Source organism: Annulohypoxylon truncatum (assembly GCF_022578515.1).
Source record: "Annulohypoxylon truncatum strain CBS 140777 unplaced genomic scaffold F4807scaffold_3, whole genome shotgun sequence".
In the NCBI taxonomy this organism is placed as follows: domain Eukaryota; kingdom Fungi; phylum Ascomycota; class Sordariomycetes; order Xylariales; family Hypoxylaceae; genus Annulohypoxylon; species Annulohypoxylon truncatum.
The window spans coordinates 150885-172061 of NW_025953789.1; the positions used below are offsets into that span (position 1 = coordinate 150885).

Consider the following 21177-nt stretch of genomic DNA (forward strand, 5'->3'; position numbering starts at 1 on the left):
AGTAGCGTGGTTGTTAAGGCCAGTTGTCGCAAACGCCGGACAAAGAAAAGGGGATGAAAAAAGATAGGTAAGGTTGAGAGTATGTGAGAAAGATGCGTGGCTAATCTGCAACAGGTTGGGCCTCTCAGTATATTCCCGAGACACAAGTCTAAAAGGGACCTATCTTTTTCTCTTGTCCTCTCGATATTACCCACTCCCTCACTTTACTCATCCATTAACTGCGTTGACCACACACCCTTCTTAATAATGGCCAACGCAGGTCTGGTAATTGCGTGTGCAGTAGAAACGGTAGCAATAGTGGCGGCGGCGGTTGTTAGGGCATAAGGACATTGACCAGCTGCCTTCACCTCCTAGGATCATTGTCTCCTGGCAGAGGTCCTTATGAATGGAAAGTATACCAACAAAGAAAACAATCTCAACAAGCCCTTGGTTGTTGCCCGCGTCATTTATTCATGTCTCATGTCTCTTCAAATCGACAGCCACATACCCATTTACCACAAGAGGCAGTTGGCTCATCAGATCATCGTCGGCACCGTCTTTCGGCATCACTTTTTTTCTTTGGATGTCAGACGTTAGACCCCTGAGGGCTTTTGTAGGTGTACTGTCGTGTATGTTGCCGTATTGGACTCCGCTCTTTGGACTGCTTGTCCTCCCCACACACCGACACACTTCGCTTGGTCCTTTCCTCGTTTGCGAAGAACATGACTGGAGCTAGTAGCAGCGAATCTTCTTCCCCTACTTCTCCAAATGACCGGTCGTCTCTCCCGACTACATCAACTACAACGACGGCCAGTCCCACGACACGAAGTAAGACTCAGCAGGCCGCGATGGCAATGAGTCGTCGAGATGATAGAGAGGAATCAGCAGCAACAACGGCAGCACCACCGAGATCAAATCCCGTACCGGCATCAAGCACACATCCCCCCGATGATTCAACAGAAACTACAAAACCGCACCGAAAACGAGCATACTCCATTGACGTCGAAGAGGCAAACCAGCCTCGGATTCAAGACCTTAGACTCTACACTCCTAATACAGCAACATCGAATACGAGTGAAGGGCCAAGGGAGTTGATATGCCTCTGTACCAAGGCACCTAAGGTTCCTAGGCCACGAAACGGTATGTAGAATGTTTATTCTCCTGCTTTTAGCTTTGCACCTCCACTCGATGAACTTGGGTCTGGGACTCTGTTCTGAGCCGAAAATAATCCCCACCGCCTTTTCTCCCGTCTCTTTAACATTCACCTCCTCTTCATAAACACGGCAGGGTTTCGGTAGGAGTTACTTTCCATCCCGAGACGGGTAACTCGGGCATAGATTTCTTTGTCTGGCGTACTATGTTTGTATCAAGGAGTCAAAGGGCGGAAATGAAAGGGTCGAGACCTAATTTTCTTGTCTTATTCCCCAACTCGTAACGGCACGAGCACAAGTCGTAAACCTAGTTTAGGTCTAGAGAAAAAAAGGCGTATGGCTAAATCTTGTGTTTGCTTCTAACCTTTCAACAGCGTTCATCCTTTATCGGCAACACTACCAAGGCCAAGTCGCCGCCCGGCATCCGGGACTCGCCAACCCGGAGATTTCTAAGCTCATCGGTGAGCAGTGGAGAGAACAGCCCGAAGAGATAAAAAACAATTGGAAGAGGCTCGCCGAAGAGGAGAAGATCCGCCACCAACGCCAGTACCCTGATTACAGATACCAACCCCGTCGGGGAGGCAAGACTGCTAGCAGTAGGCCTTTGCCCGCGACCGGCGAGGATCCCGGCCATTGTCCTAAGTGCGGTGGCCGCTACATCGCGACTCCGAGAACGCCCTCTACCCCTTTTAGCGCAGCGACGCCTGATATCGCGAGACCGGCCCCGAATATGCCTCCTTATGTAACACCAAATCCTCGAGTGATTGAGACGGATCACCTCCGGCGAGGATCTGCTTCCAGCACGATGTCCCTTGATCATGATCGTAGGTTCACGCAACCGCATTTACATAACATTGAAGAGGACTACTCGATGATGTCTCCAATGGCCGCACCGATGGACCCCAAACGACGCCGGTTTAATGGGCCGAACATATTTGTGCCCGGATCACCTCCTATGGGCTATATTTCGGCGGACCCTCGTGACCCGCGTTTTCAACGTCAGTCGGTAGCCGGCCCGCCCATGTCAGCAGCTGGTTACGGACCTGGCCCATTACCTAGACCGGGCGTACAATACCATCAGCCTAATTACGCCAACCATCCTCATATGCAACCTCCGCCACGACCTCCAATGCAATACCAGCCTGTTCAGACGCCAAGCCGTCCTAGTAATGCCTTTGATGAATCACTTAGATTACCCCCCTTACAGACCCAGATTCCAAACTCGCCCGCGATGAGCTCAGAGACAGGATCAGCACGTGGAGTTTCCGCTGCTCAATCTGCCCATGGCACTGGCCTAGGGATTGTTAATGGAGCCAACGTCCCTACGAGACAACCACAACCACAGCCACAGCCACAACAGGTACCTCCACGATGGTCATTCTTATTGAAGCTTGAGATACTGCGCTCGATTAGCCCTCCTCTAAAGCCACCAGGTCCCGGAGGACCCATATTTGAAACGCGAGGACCTCTTATCGCCATCGAAGGTGCGGCGCCCTCCATACTAAAGGAGGTGGCTTCCGTGGTGGAGAAGGCGTTATCCGTCTCAGGCGAATACGCTGTAAAGACTTGGACAGATGATACCCAGACACAACCGAGCGGAGGAGACACGGAAGGAAAGAATAACAATAGCGGAAATGAGAGCCAGCAACTAGCAGAAAAGAGCCCCCCGAAACGATCAATGCTCCTGAGCCCGTTAGCCACTTACGTTGCCAGGATGTTGAAGTGGCACAAGACGTCCGAAGAGTTGATCAAGTACATGACGAGTTATGCACCATCAATAAGTGGGACGGATACCGAGATGGGAGAAGGCGATAAACCGGCTGAAGATATGTCATCAAAGCCCAATCTCAGATTACCAGTTGCGGTTATATCAGACGGCTATAGTCTGACTGTTTCGGATAAATATGCCAGCTCACTGCATGTTAACGATGCGTACCGTGCGGACGACCATTGGCAGTGGGTAGCAACGCTATGGCGCGGGATCATCGGAGCAGACCTAACGATCTATGTCAAGAAGACATCTGAGCCGGCAGAGATCCAAGGCAATAACTGCGTCGAGTTCGTCAACTCGGCTGTCATGGTACTACGCATGGCGGAGGGCAAGGGTGTGGATGAGAAGCTAGAACGACGGCTCGGCTTCGAGATACTCGAGTGGGTGCGTAGCGGCAGTTTCAAGGCTGGCTTTGCAACGCGGTCATAGAACTGGTGAAGCGGACATTGTCTATTAAGACGGTTGAAAATAGAGTATGGATCCAAGTTCAATTCGTTGAATACTGCATGGCTTTTCTGATGAATATTTTACACTTGTACGTACGGAGGAAAGGGATCACAGCGCGGAAGGAAAGGAGACCAATGAAATATGTTGTAAATGCAAGGACCATACCCTACATAGAGCCCATAATTTATAAGATCACTTGGCTTTTTTCTTTTCATGATTCTGCAAAGCCAATAAAAATGAGACGTCTTAGAAGCATGAAGTAGGGGGGGAGTGGGTTATTGAGTCTCAAGGTAAGATGTGGAGGATTGCTATTCCATAGACTGGACATCTAGGCAAGTCTATGGAGGTACTGAGGGAGCTGGCAATTTGATTAGTAGATTCTTAGGAATTTTGGATTCCGAATTGCTCGGTATCGACAAATAATGCTTTTGACGATGTGGAGTGAAGTTGATATTAGAGACATGTGACGAGGATGCAAAGCATAACACAGTGGATACAGTACTACCTAAGTACATATTGGCCTATGGCGTTGACAAGTGTACTTACTGTATGCAGTTATGCATGTAAAAGCTAACCCCACATTTGATTTTTCGTAATGTCAATAACCCCGATAAAAGGTACTTAGGTAATCAACATTCGCGTTACGAATTCGGAAACGCGTGCACCTAAACATTTAAACACTTAAACTTAGACAAAGAGCTAGCTACCACCGTCATCCGTCACCGTCGTCCACCATTTAACTTCACGGTTAACACCCAACACTCTGAACCGGAATGTACTAACCTACAGGTTAACTGCCCAATATGTCGGAAATCGCAGTTGGGCAGTCAATTCGCCTTAGCGATGGCCGCAATGCCACCGTTCGCTATGTCGGACAGACGCATTTTGCTGCGGGTGATTGGGTTGGTGTCGAGCTCGAAGATGACAGCGGGAAGAACGATGGAGCAGTCCAAGGCGAACGATACTTCGACTGTTCACCGGGAAGAGGAATGTTTGTTCGCCCTGTGACAGTCACGGTGTTACAAGCTGCACCACCACCGCCGAAGTCAACAGCCCCTATTCGAAGGAGTTCTCGTACGAGTACAGCTCCAGGACGATCAGGTTCTGTGACCGACCCTAGTATGCCAAAGCGGATGAGCCTCAATGCTCCTAGCCCTAGCCCAGTATCTAGAACTCGACCTTCTAGTATTGGAAGAGTACGTATAACTTAGCTTTATATTCTTATCCTTTTCAATCCTAACTTTACCGTAGCAGTCTCCTACTAAATCTCCTACGAAGCAACTTGGAACCGCTGCATCTAGCCTCGCGAACTCAAGAACCGGCACACCATCGAATGCTCGCGTTTCTTCCATTGGTCCAAAACCGCGCCCTTCACTCGGTGGAGGCCGAGCGTCCATGGGCCCACCTCCGCTACCTTCATCTGGATCCAGGAGACAACCCTCAACATCTTCCGCTTCGGGGAGAGTTGTAAGTGGCGCTACGAGGCCTGCTGGTGGTCGAGTTTCTACCGTAGCTGGTCGCGGCGCTGCCCGTCCTACTTCCGGAAGGGTAAGATCAGGGGATTCGTTATCCGGCGGTGAAAGTGGAAATAGATCTGGCTTAGGTTCTCCTCTTAAGAGTGACGGCGAGCAGAGTAGTCCTGTTCAATCTAGGACGAGGGCTCTGGAAAGGCTCACATCCGCAGGTCGATCAGCGACGTCTTCGAAATCGGCAATGAGTAGCGCGGCTCCCTCAAAAACGCCCGGGAGCGCGGGTCCCAGTGGTCGCCCAGGTGCTTCTAACGCAGTTACTAGAGAGAACGAGGACCTTAAAGCAAAGCTGAAAGTCCTTGAGCGTAAGCGACTGGAAGATCGAGAGAAGATGAAAGAGATGGAAAGGCTTCAAGAACAACGCGACAAGTTCGAAACGATTAATAAAAAGATTGAGGGCAAATATCAAACGACGGCGCAGGAAAACGTCGCTTTGCGCAAGCAGCTCAAGGAAGCCGAAGAACGGCTAGAACAGATCGAAACCCTGCAGGCTGAGCATGACTCCGTTATGGAACTAGCAACGTTGGATAGAGAAATGGCTGAAGAAACCGCCGAAGTCTACAAGGCAGAACTCGAGGCATTGAAGCAGAAAGCAGAAGAGCTAGAGCTTGAGGTCGAAATTCTGCGCGAGGAGAATACCGAATACTCTCAGGGCATGTCTCCCGAAGAACGAGCGAGCGCAGGATGGTTACAAATGGAACGTCATAATGAGCGACTACGTGAAGCTCTTATCAGGCTACGGGATATCACACAGCAGCAGGAAGAAGATTCTAAGGCGCAAATCAAGTCGCTGGAGAAGGACCTCGCAGATTTTGAGGCTATTAAGGAGCAGTACCAGATCGCCAAAGAGAAACTTCTGGAATCCGAGACGCGCGCTGAAGACCTCCGACAACAGCTCGACGATAATTTGGGCGCAGAGACTATGATCGAGCAACTGAGTTACGAGAAATTACAACAATCCGAACACATCAACGAATTGAAGGCCGTGATTGATGACCTCGAAGCGCTCAAGGAAATTAACGATGAACTTGAAGTCAATCACGTCCAGAATGAGAAAGAAATGCAGGAGGAGATCGATCTCAAGGATAGCGTCATTGCGGAACAAGCTCGAAGAACTGCCGAGAGGGACGATACTATTTCAGATTTGGAGTACACACTATCTCGATTCAGGGAGCTTGTCACAAATCTTCAGACCGACCTGGAAGACATGCGCGCCTCTCATGCTGTCAACGAAGCTGAGTCTGAACAACTCAACAGCAAGTCAAGAGCGATGATGGACTTAAACCAGAAGCTCCAGATTTCAGCTGCGAAGACACAAGTCAAGACTATCGATCTAGAGCTGCAGCGCATGGATGCCCAAGAAGCGCAACAGCACCTCCAGATCGTCAAATTGTTCTTGCCTGAGAGCTACAATGCTGACAAAGACTCCGTCCTGGCATTGCTACGGTTTAGCCGATTGGCTTTCAAGGCGAACTTGCTCCATGGATTTGTTAAGGAACGTATTAATGGACAAGCGCACCCTGGCCACGAAGACGATGTGTTCGCTGGCTGCGACGCATTGGACAAACTCAGTTGGGTATCGTCCATGTGCGATCGTTTCGTCAATGCTATCAGCCACTGCTCGCTAGAAGAATTTGCCAAGTACGAAGGTGCTTTGTATGAACTGGAGCCGGTCGAGAGAGCTCTGAATGGCTGGATCGATGGGTTACGCCGCGATGAGCTGAAGGAGAAGCAATGTGCTAGCGAATTGCAACGCACTATCGCTCTCATGACACATCTAGGCGAGGTGCACATCTCAGAGGGACTTGAGAGCTTCGCCGATGAAATGCAGATGAAGACTATCTTGATGCAAAGCCACTTAGAATCTGCCGCCACTGCATTTAATGTCGTGAAGGATATGGTACAAAGGGTCGTACCACCAAACGGCGACGAAGACGAGCTTGCACAACATTTCGCTAAGAAGTCCGAGACTGTCATTAGCCAAACCCGTAGCGCTAAGGTCATCATAAGCAAAGCGGTACGATCTCTGGAGGATCTCCGAGCGAGATCCTTAGCTCTTACTCCCGATACTGCTGAGGCATTCGAGCAGTGCGAAACCTCAAGTCAAGAGCTCGCGGAGATGTCTCGTAAGATTGGCGTCGACCTTCATGCGCTGCTTAGTGAGGAAGGTCGTCCGGAACCCTTTACATATCCTGAAGTGCAGAGTACGGTCCACCGTACAGTAATGACTGCCTTCTCATCAGCCGAGTCGGACCTCTTCTCTACTTACCTCTCTAAACTCCGTGTTCTTACCGGTCAGATCACCGACCTCGCAGCCGTCTGCACCGACCTATCGCAGACACAAGAGTTCGAACGTAGCCCGGCACCATGGATTCTTCGCGCACAAGAACTCAAGGCTCTTAAGACAATCCCGATCGATGCTGAAGAAGAGCTGCGACAACTCAAGGAACATTATAACGAGGCTCGTCGCACTATTGCCTTGCGTGACGAGAACCTCAGCACAGCAACTCTTCGTATTGAAACACTCGAAGCGCGCATGCGTGATGCGAATACCAAGGCGTCCCGCATTGCAGATCTCGAAGCACAGATCGTAGATGCGCAAGAGAGAGTAGCAAGTCTCAAGAAAGACATTGAGCAGCAGGATCGTGAGGCCAAGACACTCGAGGCCGATCGCGACAAGTGGAAGAAGATCGCCGGTGACAGCAGGGCATTCGGCGACGAGGCTGGCGACAATGCCGCCGGGGCCAAGGCTGGCCAAGAGCGTGCTGTGGCCACAGCCCGCGAGATGGATGCCCTCAAGGCCGAAATCGCCAGTCTCCAGGAGGCAGTCCGATACCTGCGCGAAGACAACCGACGTGCGCGCACCACGGAGCAGGCTAGGCACGACTGGCTCGCTGAGCCTCTGGTCAAACCGAGACCTGTTGCGGAACAACGCAAACAACTTGTGGCAGCTGAGAGTAGAGACGCGCTGAGCGAGCTGCTCAAGATGGCAACATCTGCCAAGGTCTTCGATCTAGGATCTTTGCCTAAGGACAAGCAGGCGTGGCGTCCGGCGAAGTCTACGCCGCAATACCACTCAGCGAAGTTGCACGAAGATTACGAGGCATGGAAGAACTGGGAGGCTTCTATCGTACAAAAGTCTAAGGTGGTACTCGGCGCCGAACCCGGTCGGAAGAGGCAGCAAGAATCCGACCAAAAAGCTAGGAGCATGCGTAGGGCCGCGGCCAAACTCCAGATCAGACTTCCCGACGCTGACGGTAAGGTGATACCTGGTGGTGGCGGCGGCAAGGAGGTGCAGGTTCTCGGGTCGAGGGAGTGGCGGAATCTGCAGGGGAAGCTTTCTCCGGCTATATAGCCCCGGTTTTTGTAACTAATTGTGTACAATCATGGAAAAGGAAGGACGAATTTTGAAAGTTGGAGGATGGAGATTAGGAGGCAGTGAGATACCCATTCCGTTTCTGAGGGTTGTATCGTCGTGTCCATCATTGCAGTGTATCATCACGTGGCGTATGGTAGGAATGAAGAGATACAATGACATGATATTCCATTATCCTATCTTGCAAGTTGATGGTGGTGTCATTCATAGACTTGATGCAAGTCTTTAGAAGATGCGAGGTGCATCGTGACAGTCATTTTTCCTTCTTACCACAACCCCTTTTATTCTATATGGAAGGGTATGGTATGTAGTACCTCATCCCATCTCTTAGACATACGTATTATCAAAGCCCCCCTAGACGACCCTCACGCCCTTCCTTTTCCCTTCTTCCCTTTCTTCCCACCGCCGCCGCCCCCTCCACCCTCGCTCGGTCCAGCTCCCATCCCAGGCATTCCGCCCATCCCGGGCATACCCCCCATTCCGCCCATACCTCCGAGCATACTCATCATATCGGCGCCACCTGGGCCGCCGGGGCCTCCTCCTCCTCCTTGCATCTCCTTCATCATATCCTTGAACGCGTTCTCGCTCACCCCGCCCCCCGTCATCGCGGCGCTGTACGCAGGCAACAACTCCCCCATCTTCCAGCCCCGCGGCACCGCCGGCCTAGGCCACGGCTCGTCGTCGTCGGGGACCGCGAGACCCGGGACCCGGACGCGGCGCAAGGCGTCGGAGCTGTCGGTCGTCGGGTGCGCTTGTAGGTGTTTTGCGATGAGGATGTAGAGGTGGTGTTTGTTTTTTACTTGTGCGGCGTACGGGTTCGGTTGGGATTTTTGAGCAGAGGGGGACTTGGAGGTGGAGGAGGAGGAGAGCTTGACGCGCACCCGTCCTGGGTTCGCCCAGTCTTTGGGGTGCACGCGGTGCGCTTCGAAGACGGGGGATAGGCGGAGCGCGGCGCAGGCCGCGGCTATCTCGCGCGCGAGCGGGTTCTTCACGGCGAGGGATTTGGAGACGCGGCGGCCTTCGGCTCGCGAGCGCGTGCTGTCGAAGTAGACTGGGTAGAGCATTTGGTAGTCTTTTATGTCGCTTGGTTGGACCTGTTGCTGCTGCGGCGCTGCGGCAGACGGGTGTTGCATGCGTGGGCCGGAGGATGGGCCGGAGGAGGGGAAGAGGGAGGGCTCGGAGGCCGGGGCTTTTTGCCGGAGGATGTCGGATTCCAAGAAGTCTTCGATGTCGCCCTCGCTGGGGTCCGAGAGGTCGCTGTCGGAGACTTCTTCTACGCGCGGGTGCGACATGTTGGGCGGTGGGCGGCGGTGGTGGTGGTGGTGGTTGTGATAATTTATGACCCCTTGTTGGTTGAGGTGTAGCTGGAAGGAAGCGATGGACGAAACCGTGAACGTCGAATTTTGGATGTGGGGTACCCAGCTGGGAGCTAGGTAAGCTAAGGGTTCCCTGGTAGTGGGGTCGGATACGCTAGCCCTTAATTGGTTAGGAACTCTGAGGCCTGTAATTGGCAGGGTTGAATGTTCTTTCTAGAAGGAGAGTGAGACTTGATAATTTAACCCTTTGCACATTTTGAACCTGGTTGCGAGCATCTTCTCTCTTCGATGGATTCGACTTCATTATCATTGCCGATTCAATTTTCGACATTGCTCTACTATGGCCCACCTTGATATGCTACCGAGTCATGAGTCAATCATGACCGAATTGTCAAAGTCATCTATCGACCGTGCTTCTAGGAGCATGTTCTTTCACGTCGCTAACAGCACGTTTTGAAGAATTACACCATACGGATAGAGAAAAGAGCGAAGAATCCATAAAAATATTAAATTGGATGTCTGAAACATCTGTCTGATCTCATGTTCATACACTACTTATCCATTAGGCACGAGAGATCAAAGTAAAAAAAATAAAAGCTCATTGACATGCCGACTGTTTGCTTCACATCCCGAGTCCCCCGGCTTTATATTAGGACAACACCGTTAATATCGCGGGGGCCGAGGTATGAAAATCTCGGGAATCGGGATGGGCAGCTCTCCGCCAAGTGGAAAATATGGTGGCTTTCTCAATTCTAGGCCAGTCATTTGAATATCAAGCCAAGCCGGGAAAACGGCTACGATTCTACAAAATATGAGTTGAAGCCGGTGCCTCAGAACCGACATCTAAATATCAGGATGGCACTGTAGTACTGTTGCGCATTAATCACCTCGCAGGCTCGGACCCTGCTTCAAAGCAGCTACCAATACTCGCAAAATACCACCCTGAGGCGAAGACTCGAAAGCAGCAAAAGATTCCAACCAACTTCAGTACGCTCCACACCTTCTATGAGCGGGGATCATCTACGTATCTTGATTTGCTTGCTTGGATACACTACCCAGTTAGACCAAAGCATATTGTTACAACTTTTGCTTAACGTCTTGGCCTGGGTAGGTAGGTCTATCCATGGAAGAATATTCTAAGTACTTGGGTTAAAATCCTAGATGCTTTCTTCGTATGCCTACAGACATATGAAGACGCATTCTAAGTTGTTACCTCAGACTTACGAAAGGCATAGTCGCTAAGCTAACACTTCGGTCTTAGAGCTAGCAGAAATTCAACTTTAAATTCGAGTTTTTTTATTCTCAAATGCTTCTACGCTAAATGTGAAGTCACTTTTCGCTCGCTGGGAGAAACCCAAGAGCGCAGAAGTGTGGTCTACCTGTCGAGTATTCGCACCACACTTCTCTCTTCCAGACCAAGATTTGGGGATTCCACGAACCAGGTCGTCGCTAGATGTCACGATCATCCAGTTAAATATTTCTAATACGACATTAATAACTGCCGGCATGCTTACTTCGGCTATCCCTCCTCGACTTTTGTGGCCCAAGTCCAGCCTCGTGTCATACAGATTGAACAATACCCAGTCCTTTAAGATTCGGGTACTCATCTACTGATAGCATTTATTAAAAACATGACCAGGGCGGTATCACAATACGTTACACCAACCGGCTCCACTAGCCTCTTGAGGGGTGACATATCCTTTCGGCTCTCGGTGTGTTTATACCAGGCCGTCGCTTACACTACCAATAGACCAAGATACATTTTCATGAAGGAATCATTGCGTATAACGTTATTGATCCCCTTGCACAATCATGCTCGAGGATTGATATCTTTCAAGTGCCGGTATGACAGAATCTAATCAACGAATATGACTGGGTAGATTTACATTAACCCCGACTGTCATCAAGCTCACATGGTAGTTTGCTTTGTGCCTATCACCGCAGTTGCCATCCCTCCATCAACACGGAGAGTGATGTGTCACCAACATCACCCCGCTCTAACGGAGATATACTTGGCTGCGGAAATGTAGCTATGAAAGGACGGTGGCGGACGAGTATTTATGATCTTGCTTGGCTGCAGTTGTCAGAGCCATGGACCTCATGGCAACATGGTTCAGTTTCACTAATAATACCTAGAAGGAACACAAAATGTCGAGTAAACTCGTCCATTTTGTAGAACCCCTCGCAAAAACCTCACTACAAGAGTTCTTGGCATTCGCTGTTGTATTGGTAAGACCAACCCGAGTACGGAGCATGAGGTTGTATGAACTAAACTTCACCTAAGGTCTCTACACTAGGAATCACCAAGGCTATATACAATGGCTTCTTCCACCCCTTGGCTGCTTTACCAGGCCCAAAGCTCTATGCCATGTCGCATCTTCCCATAAGCTGGTCACGGTACCGGGGTAGAATACCTTATACATTTGCCGAACTGCACGAGAAGTATGGCACCGTAGTTCGGGTTAGCCCAGATGAAGTCTCGTGTGCTAGTCCTTCAGCTTTCAAGGACGTTTATGGCCCTCGTTATGGAAAAGGGGGTCCATTAACTCGCGATACCCGGACCGCACCACTAAAGGATACTTTTGGGGCGGTAGGTATGTTCCAGGCTGATGTACAAGAACATGCTCGAATACGCCGTCAACTTAACCCAGCCTTCTCAGAGAGAGCTTCTCGGGAACAGGAACCCCTAGTGATGGGATATATCAACTCGATGATCCAGAAACTAAGAAACGCCACGGCAAGAGGAGAGCCCATCGACGTAGAGAGATACGTGATGTGGGCAACGTTCGATATCCAGGGCGACCTTGTGTTCGGAGAGGACGTATTCAAGTGTATCGAGAATGAGCAGTACCATCCCTGGATCAATATTAGCATGAACTTCTTTGTCGGAGGAGTGTATGTACACGCCCTGTACGACATCTCTCCCTGGCTCCTGTGGATGTATCAGAGGTTCTTTGTTCCGAAGAAAATCGCAGATGCCTCTTCTTGTCACCTGAGAACTACGCTGGATCTCGTGGACAAGAGGATGGCTGCTGGCAAGACCGACCATCCGGACTATATGTCATTCATTACCAGCGAGAGCAAGGAAGGCGAAGCACTCACTAAGGAGCAGATGTATGCCAATGCCCAGATGTTGGTGATGGCCGGATCAGAAACTGTAGCTACGGCCTCTGTGAGTACGCTATATCTCCTGCTCGCTCATCCGGAGACGATGGCCCGAGCTAAGCATGAAATCCGTGCTGCATTCGGCTCGGATCGGGACATTGCAGCCGCTTCTGTCTCTCAGCTGCCATACCTCATGGCTGCAATCGACGAATCCATGAGGGTCTGGCCTCCGGTTGCAACGTCATTTAATCCTCGGCAGGTATCATCAGGAGGTTTAACCGTGGATGGCTATTTCATACCTGAAGGCTCCATGGTTGGTATCCATAACCATGCTATCGGGCGTTTAGAGAGCTATTTCAGGGATGCGAAAAAGTTCGTCCCCGACCGTTGGCTGGGCGATGAGAAATACGCGGGAGATGCTAGGGAGACTTTTCAGGTAAGCTCGATCTTCGATTCCATTTCCCCATTTCTTCCGAAATACAATATAAGAGGCCAAGTCCAGAATATGCTGACTGGATTCACCGCAGCCGTTCAGCGCGGGGCCGCTGAATTGCATCGGCCTCACGATGGGTCGTATGGAGACTCGCGTGATCCTAGCCAAGCTCATTTACAACTTCGACATCGAGCTGATGCCCGAATGTAGCAACTGGCTCGAGAACCAGAAGAACTACATTGCGTGGCACAAGCCGCCATTAATGGTAAAATTGACACCGGTGAAGAGAGCTTAGACATGTAAGTGTTCGATGAGGCTGGCTGGTGGACGGATCTGGGAGTGGCAATATGCAATGATTTGCGGAGTGCATCGGTACATACGTACAGGAGCCAATTACTTCTACGTCTTAAGCTTATATTGGATATCGGAGTTCATCATTATGATCGACGGTGCCGTTGCGGAGAATGTCCATGGGAGTTTAGTTGTCTCGGCACTGCACCCTAGAGAAAGACGTGCCGTCTCTTTCCGCAGAACCGGATCTGTTCGTGCAGGAAACGAATATATGTGTAAGAGGTTACTTGATGTGATGTGTACGACCCTCTCTGCAGATGTCGGTATTCTAGCCTTAGCTCCGATGTCAGGTCTGCATAACATGACGGACAGGTGCGTCTGTTCTAATGCGAGTGATTGATTTAGAGAGTAGGTACAGTATTAGGCCACTTGTTCTTTCATCCGTACTAATACGCTGCACGTATGCAGTTGGTGGCGTTGGTGTATTGGGTGCGAAGGCGCATAGCATGTAGTCTCAAAATAGGTGGTCTGCTTCTACTATGGGGATAGGAGTTAGGGCGCCAACACGTCACCTTGATTGCACATGTATTATGTGACTGATATCTGTATTTTCAGTTTATGGATGGGCTGCTGATCTTCGAAGTGAAGGTAAGCACACAATAAAAGTGGCGTTTCGGTGCCAGAATGAAACTTGTCCGCTGGTTTATCATGCCACGTATTTTCACGAGAACTTCATCTGCTGCATCAAGGCAAAAATAATTAGGAGGGCCGGGAATATCTGAAGTCCAGATTCATGTTCCACTGTATGGTGCGTGAAAATTTTGTGAGGAAAATAGGGGTTAGGGGGAGGTGTCACGTCATGAGCTGACTTTTGCTTTTTGATTATCGATATTTTTGAACATCTAAGTACTAGTCAAAATAGGGGCAACAACTCGGAGGTAGTCTTACCAACGCCACCACTGCAACGGGTAAGATAGATCTTAACCCTTTGGGTTGCACTGCAGTAGTCAAGAATTGGGGCGCAGATATAATATATCGTTCGAACTACTAGGTAGGTAGGTACCTTATTAGCACTGGATCACACGAATGAACTGTTATGACTTATAACTTCTTGGTATTGATATCGGAATGCGCACATGGTCTGTCTTTCGTCCCTGTAATTCCGTCCTCTCCCACCTCATAATTAAGATTACATATGTACAACGAAGACTGTGTTCAAGGCTCTCGGGTATTCTCGTTAGTTCACCACGTTTAGCCTCTCCTAGATTACCTAGATAGGGTGGCACACGCACCCATTGTTGGGCCAAACCCAATCGTCTCCCATGCCTGAGCTCATACGACCAGTTAAGACGAACCGTTCAGGACCGTCCGATACCTCACGCCTTCCGTAAACAGGACATCTCGTACAGACCCACACCGTATTTTAATCGTCTTCAGGTTCATCCCGAGATCCTAATCCACCGCCACCCCAGCCCTCATCATCTTTGAGCGTCTCCGTCTCCGTCTCGTGAATGTCGCTCTATTCACTCTTCTTCCTTGGCAGACCCGCCTTTTTTCTCGCATCGACATCGCCTTCAGCTAGCCATCGACATGCCTTGACAAGCTGAACGACGTTGAGGAATTGCTTCAGCGCCATGACGGGGGCGCTAACCCCGGCGAGAATCCAAGGGAAAGTGGAATCCATCTTGTTCGCGCGCGCCATCTCCAGAGCACCAGCGCTGTAAGGGTTGGTAAACAGCTGGCGGAGCATTGAGCTGTTAACTTGCGCCCCAGTTTGGATGGCGCTAGCCCTGGTCTCACCGAGGGGCTCGAGTAACTGTGGTGATAAAAGGGGCGATGAAAAGGAGAGGAGGTATAAAGCAATAAAGAAGACTTCGTTGAGCGCGCAGCATATGAAGAGAACAGTCTAATATTCGATTAGCCGGAAGCATAGGGCTCTTTTAGCAAGTATAGAGACGAACCTTATTGGTATAGTATAAGTTCAACAACCAGCTCCTCGACTTGTCTACGTTCTTGTGGCTGGAATCAGAACCTCCCATAGCTAGCGTCGCATACATATGTATATAATGACTGGCAAAGTCGACGGAAATTAATCCCTGGAACACGATAGCCCATCGCGGGAAGGCGGAGGACAAGAAGACGAGCAAGCACGAAGTGGTACACCGATCTGTTACCATGTCTAGGACGGCGCCAAACTTGGTCGACTGCTCGAAATAGCGAGCGGCATAGCCATCGAGGGCATCGAGAAGACACGAGACACTGTACAGTAGCGAGCACGTGCGAGGGTGTAGGGGCATGTAGTATAGAGACGCAATAGCGAGAACAATACGAGAATAGCCTAATTGTTTACATTGTTAGATTAAGTCAATCTACAAGGTGCAAGGTGTGTTGTGTGGAACAAAGATCTGCGCAACCGTGGCGCATGTAGCCTTGCATCGACAGGAGAAGCGCATACCTATGATGTTGGGCCAAAATATGAATATGTTCTCCCGCGGAGAGTTATCAACTTTAGAATCTGAAGGCGCAACAGCCAGGCCATTCCCGTCGTTGCTTATACCGTCGCTGTTTAGGGCGACGTCGTCGTGGTTGTTAGATTTGGTAGGAGTATCGTTTGCGGCTGCGGCTGCTGCCAGAGCGGCCTGCCGCCTGGTTCTTCTTTCAGACATGATGACGACTACTCTCAAAGGCGGCGAGGGGCGGAAAAGGGAGAGTAGATGATATTTGATCCCAGGGATTTATTAATATGTTGATAAAAGGCTGAGAAGATGCTCGTAGGTTAGCGCCCAGCTGAAATGCACAAGTGGCGTAATAAGTTACTCGGTGACTTTTTTTCGTGGTGTGATATTTAGATAGGTGTGGTATGATAACCCTCCATGAAAGAATGTGGAAGACGATGGGCTAGACGAGTGAGCTCCCAAGTCAATAACGTGTATGTAGAAGGTAAGATACTACTAAGTCAGTATCAGATAAAGAGGTCAAGTATTAGATAGACAATCAAAGAGGGAGGAGTTAAAGTTCCAACGTTGTCTTCTGATAAGGGTCCCTTTCGGCTGGGTCGGGAAGGGCGGATTGGATGGAGAGAGAAAACTGCCTAGGTTTTGGTAGGTGCCAGCTGCCGGGGATCGCGTCGACCGTGAAATTGATTGATTGGAAGTTTAAGTGCTGTCAGGGCTGTTAGACCCGCAAATTATCTTTTTAAGATTAGGTAAGGCTGCATGTGGCCTATGCGCAGTATCAGAGTATGCCCCACTCATATTAGCGTTTTCGTTATCGTGAATTCGAATTCGGGACGGGACGATCGACGCCCTGTTCTTCCTACCCATGTCTGCCGCTCGCCGCTCTTCATATCTTTACTACGTACCTTCACCTTTGACACCTTTCAGTATTCACACGAGACATGAGCATCAACCTTTGGATCAGTCTCCCCTGCTTCTATAACCCACAACATGCGACCTGTTATCAAACAGCCAACATTGCGGAACTGCGTCATACCTAGGTACAAGATAAATTGCCTTGGTGATATGCCTTGGTCCTTGGTGGTATGAAGCCGCGTGGCTCTTGCTATTATTTCGGTGAAATTCAGAGCTGCAGCAACCAGGACGACATAGCCCGGTCAGCAGCTTCACCTTTCAGATCACTGGGCACCATCGTTCACTTACAGCTGTATACCATGCATACAACATGCATATCAGCCAATGTTGATGAGAAGCTGTATACCTGAGAAATCAATGTTGAGCACGGTTGGTTTTGCCCGACCGAATGTGCTATTCTGAGTCATGGTACACTCCAACAAATGGCGTCGTTCGGCACACTCTCCAGCTTATCACGATAATCCTTTTTGTGCATCTTGTAACATCCACGACATTTACCTTGGCAAAGCCTCAGCCGGCAATGCCCCCGGCTGAAAACACAAGAAGCTATATGAGGAGCAGGTATCGTTCCAAAGGAGTGCGCTATCTCAGATGAGACTATCAACGCAGGTGGACCTTCCTACGAACAAAATCCTGACGGCGTTGTTGTAGCGTGTAAGAAGGTTGTTCCAGACCATTTTCAAGATTAGACCATTATAAGTCTATTCCAGTCCAATGGCCTTGTTCGTTTTAGAGCCGGCTTGAAATAGAAAAAGGATTCGCCAAATCCGCATCTGGAGGAAGAAGGATGCGAGGGGAACAGTCAGCAGACTACCTGGGTACATCAGCCTGCCGCATCGTTTGCGCCTCATACCTATTGGAGATGGACCCAGCCTGCCAGGGCTCTATATTTTGCTTACCCTTTTAGATTAGAAGACCCTCACTTCCACATATGAAGGGCGACGGCACTTCAATTTATAACAGTGGCTACCTGCACATTGCCTAAGGCGTATGTATAATATGTATAATACTTTAATATTTACCGCAATCAACTTGATGCATTCGAGTTTTAGCAAATCCCATATTATACTTCAATGCATATATGGCATTTTGCTTTTTAAGGTCCACCCTTTTCGACTAGCACAATGCAAACCTCCCGGTGCATATATAGGTACATAGGTACTTACGTACATACGTATGTACGTACCTCCTTTATCAAGGCAAATCCGACAGTGTCATCCTCGGACCTTCTTCGAATAAGAGCCTGCTGTGGTTCACCAAGGGAAGGCACAGGATGGGCTAGTTACCTAAATAGCTAGAGTAGGTGCAAAGGTGCAAGTACCTTACCGACGGACAATTGATCATTCGCCCATTTTCCTGTGACACCCGACCTGATCAATTCCATTCCCTTTCACTTCACTTTCATACAATACCATCCATCATACCATCCCACACAGACAGTGGCAGTCCAGGTGGGCTAACTTGCATCAAAAACTCCCACCTGTCCACCGGCACCACTCTACATGTCACTCTACATGCTACTCTACCAATCTACCAGCTTTACTACTCGGGCTCCCCACCGCCTTCACCCTAGACCCTACAGATCCTAGAACCTGTCATTACATAGCACGATTGTTCCTATAATTGACAAACCAACAATTCGAGCTAACGAGTCTGGACTCGACTCCGAAAGTCTTCGGTTTTAGACTAATATAGTCCGAGAGACTTTGATTGGTCTAGCTTAGGTACGGGTACGCCGTTAGTTATTTAAATATTAGACTTAGGTAAGTTAGAATCGAGAAAAAATAAACCGAAACCTGGACCGCCAACGCCAACGCCATCCGCAACCCGCTTCCCCTCAAAAACTCTACCTAGCTGTTTTTTTTCTTTTTCTGCTTCCGCCCCCTCTCTTCGATCGTCCGTTTGCTTCATCCCAACTCGATTAGAGACTGGACAACATCCCTTGGTGCCCAAGTGACCAAATCAACAAGTCTACCGTTGGCTTCTTCTAGCGAATACCTCCTAAGACTACCCAAGAGAACCTATAGGCGTTTCCGATCCTCGTCTAATTCGGACCCGAACCCTCGTACCTTTTTTTCCGATTCGCAAGCAAACATTCGCACTTAGGAGACAAATAGGCCCGAAGACCCCAAGATTCTCAAGATTCTCAAGACTTAACAGGAGAACAGCATATGCACAAGATTGTCGGTCAGCTTTCAAAGTACGAGGGCGGTCCACTGAGTAGAGGACGAACCTTGCGTCCCGTCCCTGCGTCCCTGCGTTTCCAGCTTTCAGGTATGTTCGGTTTCTCCACGAAGACATTGCCTTCGTGTACCCAGACCCATATCCGTACCTAGTACCCGTTATTTTTGCCTTACCTTGTTTACCTAAGTCCTCATATATACTGTGTTTCACATCGAGAGATCCATTTAGCCCAATATATATATCAAGAGTGCTTCTGGCCGCAGAATTCTATGCAGCTCGATCTATCTTGTTCTCCGTTTTGCCCTTCAATTAGATGTACCTTCTCTCTCCCAAAGTGAATTGACATCATATAGCTCCACAACGTCCAGGGTTCTCACCAACCGTCGATCGCTTCCCCCGATACCTACTTAAGCCCTCTTGTCGGTAGAGCCTGACCGGGTCAACGTGTTCGCCGGAACTATACTAGCCCATAATTGTCGCCTCTAGTCCTGCCTCGTGCTTACGAGCCGAATAACGAAAAGTGAAAAAAAAATTAGCAAATACCACGACCAATTGATTTGCTATGTGTGCAGCTTCAAACCGTCACCCTACGTTCAAGGCGAGCTTCGCCGAAAGAGCCAACAATGCCACCCATCCACTAGCCAATTACCTCTTCCGTCTCATGGAATTGAAGAAGTCAAATCTATGTCTCAGCGCCGACGTGACCTCTGCCCGCGAACTTCTCACGATAGCAGACAGAATTGGCCCTTCCATCGTTGTACTCAAGACGCATTACGATCTCGTCGCGGGATGGGATTTTCATCCGCAAACAGGCACGGGTGCCAAGCTGGGTGCCCTTGCGAGAAGGCATGGCTTCCTTATCTTCGAGGACAGGAAATTTGGCGACATTGGCAGCACGGTTCAGTTACAGTATACGGCTGGCAACGCCCGCATTATAGATTGGGCACACATCGTAAATGTCAACATGATCCCTGGAAAGGCAGCTGTAACTGCACTCCAACAAGCAGCCGCGCGGTGGCGTTCACGTGTCAACTATGAAGTGAGAACGTCCGTCTCCGTCGGTACCCCGGTCTCGGACTCATTCGATGAAGAGGATGAAAACCCTACACCTGCGCCTCTGCCGTCATCGAAGGAACTCCCACCTCCGTCAAACTTGCATAATAACGGCAGGAAAGGAAGCATTGTATCCATCACGACCCTAACACAATCTTTCGAGCCGGTAGACTCGCCTCGTTTTGCCAGCGGTATTGCCGAGGGCGACGAGCTTGTATACGCAGGGATTGAAGAGCCCCCATGGGAACGAGGGCTCTTGATACTGGCACAGATGTCGAGTGCGGGGAACCTCATAACTAAGGAATACACGCAAGCCTGCGTAGAAGCTGCCAGGGAGCATAAAGACTTTGTAATGGGTTTTATCTCGCAGGAAACGCTGAACAGCGAACAGGCGGACGATTTTATTTCTATGACACCCGGCTGCCAATTGCCCCCCGAAGGAGACGAGGACGATGGGAATATCGCAGGTGATGGTCTCGGTCAGCAGTACAACACCCCTTCCAAGCTCGTTGGGCTAGGTGGTAGCGATATTGTAATCGTTGGACGGGGTATTCTCAAGGCGGCGTCTCCGCAAGTGGAGGCAGAACAATACCGAAGAAAAGCGTGGAAGGCATATCAGACCCGAATAGGGCAACAATCATGAGAGTAGACAGGCGTTTGGCGCCACGTGGAACTATATCAAGCATGGATGAAATATTTCGTCCCGGAGCCTGGAGTTCGTTCGGCTTTATACAAGATAATTATCATTACGGAAATCCGGCCGATCAAAAAAAGATTTTGGAAGGGCTTTAAGAAAGTTAGCAAGTCACAACATATGATATATAATGAGGTCCATTGGCAACGAGTAGGAAGTTTATGGCATTATTATTCCCCCCACGGGTCATGACGAAGTTTCCCAATATAGAAAGATGTGATGAACCTCAACCCTTAGCTATCTGCTTATGCGAGTTTTCCTGAGGCTCTACTAAGAATCCGGGGACTAGAACTAAATAGATCCACTTGGACCACGCCTTTTTGATTTTCCCCTTTAGTCGTGTAGCATGAAAGTTTGCCGGGTGAAAATTGTTTAATATGGAGGAATAGAAAGACATGTGAGGATTAGCTAAGGGTGCTAAATTTATGGATATTAGATAAGCTTCGGATACAACGGTGTTAGCGGGGAAAAGCCGTG

General features: G+C 49.6%; 6 protein-coding genes across 6 annotated transcripts; 4 read left to right on the plus strand and 2 right to left on the minus strand.

The window, feature by feature from the left end:
• Window positions 1–5: 5 nt before the first annotated feature.
• Window positions 6–3839, plus strand: F4807DRAFT_408520 (uncharacterized protein). Its single transcript, XM_047996444.1, has 2 exons — window positions 6–1119; window positions 1505–3839. Exons 1-2 carry the CDS (start codon window positions 702–704, stop codon window positions 3328–3330), a joined length of 2244 nt encoding a protein of 747 aa, XP_047858152.1. The 5' UTR covers window positions 6–701; the 3' UTR covers window positions 3331–3839.
• A 189-nt stretch (window positions 3840–4028) lies between these two features.
• F4807DRAFT_194511 (CAP-Gly domain-containing protein) lies at window positions 4029–8240 on the plus strand. The gene is made up of 2 exons (XM_047993735.1): window positions 4029–4544; window positions 4600–8240. The coding sequence occupies exons 1-2, from the start codon at window positions 4152–4154 to the stop codon at window positions 8230–8232; spliced, it is 4026 nt and encodes a 1341-aa protein (XP_047858153.1). The 5' UTR covers window positions 4029–4151; the 3' UTR covers window positions 8233–8240.
• A 164-nt stretch (window positions 8241–8404) lies between these two features.
• F4807DRAFT_408525 (signal recognition particle, SRP19 subunit) lies at window positions 8405–9697 on the minus strand. Its single transcript, XM_047996445.1, has one exon. It carries the CDS (start codon window positions 9543–9545, stop codon window positions 8619–8621), a length of 927 nt encoding a protein of 308 aa, XP_047858154.1. The 5' UTR covers window positions 9546–9697; the 3' UTR covers window positions 8405–8618.
• Window positions 9698–11447: 1750 nt separating this feature from the next.
• On the plus strand, window positions 11448–13454 carry F4807DRAFT_194573 (benzoate 4-monooxygenase cytochrome P450). Its single transcript, XM_047993736.1, has 3 exons — window positions 11448–11798; window positions 11854–13110; window positions 13202–13454. Exons 1-3 carry the CDS (start codon window positions 11718–11720, stop codon window positions 13400–13402), a joined length of 1539 nt encoding a protein of 512 aa, XP_047858155.1. The 5' UTR covers window positions 11448–11717; the 3' UTR covers window positions 13403–13454.
• Window positions 13455–14825: 1371 nt separating this feature from the next.
• On the minus strand, window positions 14826–16541 carry F4807DRAFT_194735 (CDP-alcohol phosphatidyltransferase-domain-containing protein). Its single transcript, XM_047993737.1, has 3 exons — window positions 15854–16541; window positions 15360–15736; window positions 14826–15304 (listed from the first exon to the last, which is right to left on the minus strand). Exons 1-3 carry the CDS (start codon window positions 16062–16064, stop codon window positions 14918–14920), a joined length of 975 nt encoding a protein of 324 aa, XP_047858156.1. The 5' UTR covers window positions 16065–16541; the 3' UTR covers window positions 14826–14917.
• A 2752-nt stretch (window positions 16542–19293) lies between these two features.
• F4807DRAFT_194853 (Orotidine 5'-phosphate decarboxylase) lies at window positions 19294–20788 on the plus strand. Its single transcript, XM_047993739.1, has one exon. It carries the CDS (start codon window positions 19516–19518, stop codon window positions 20647–20649), a length of 1134 nt encoding a protein of 377 aa, XP_047858157.1. The 5' UTR covers window positions 19294–19515; the 3' UTR covers window positions 20650–20788.
• The last annotated feature ends 389 nt before the right edge of the window (window positions 20789–21177 follow it).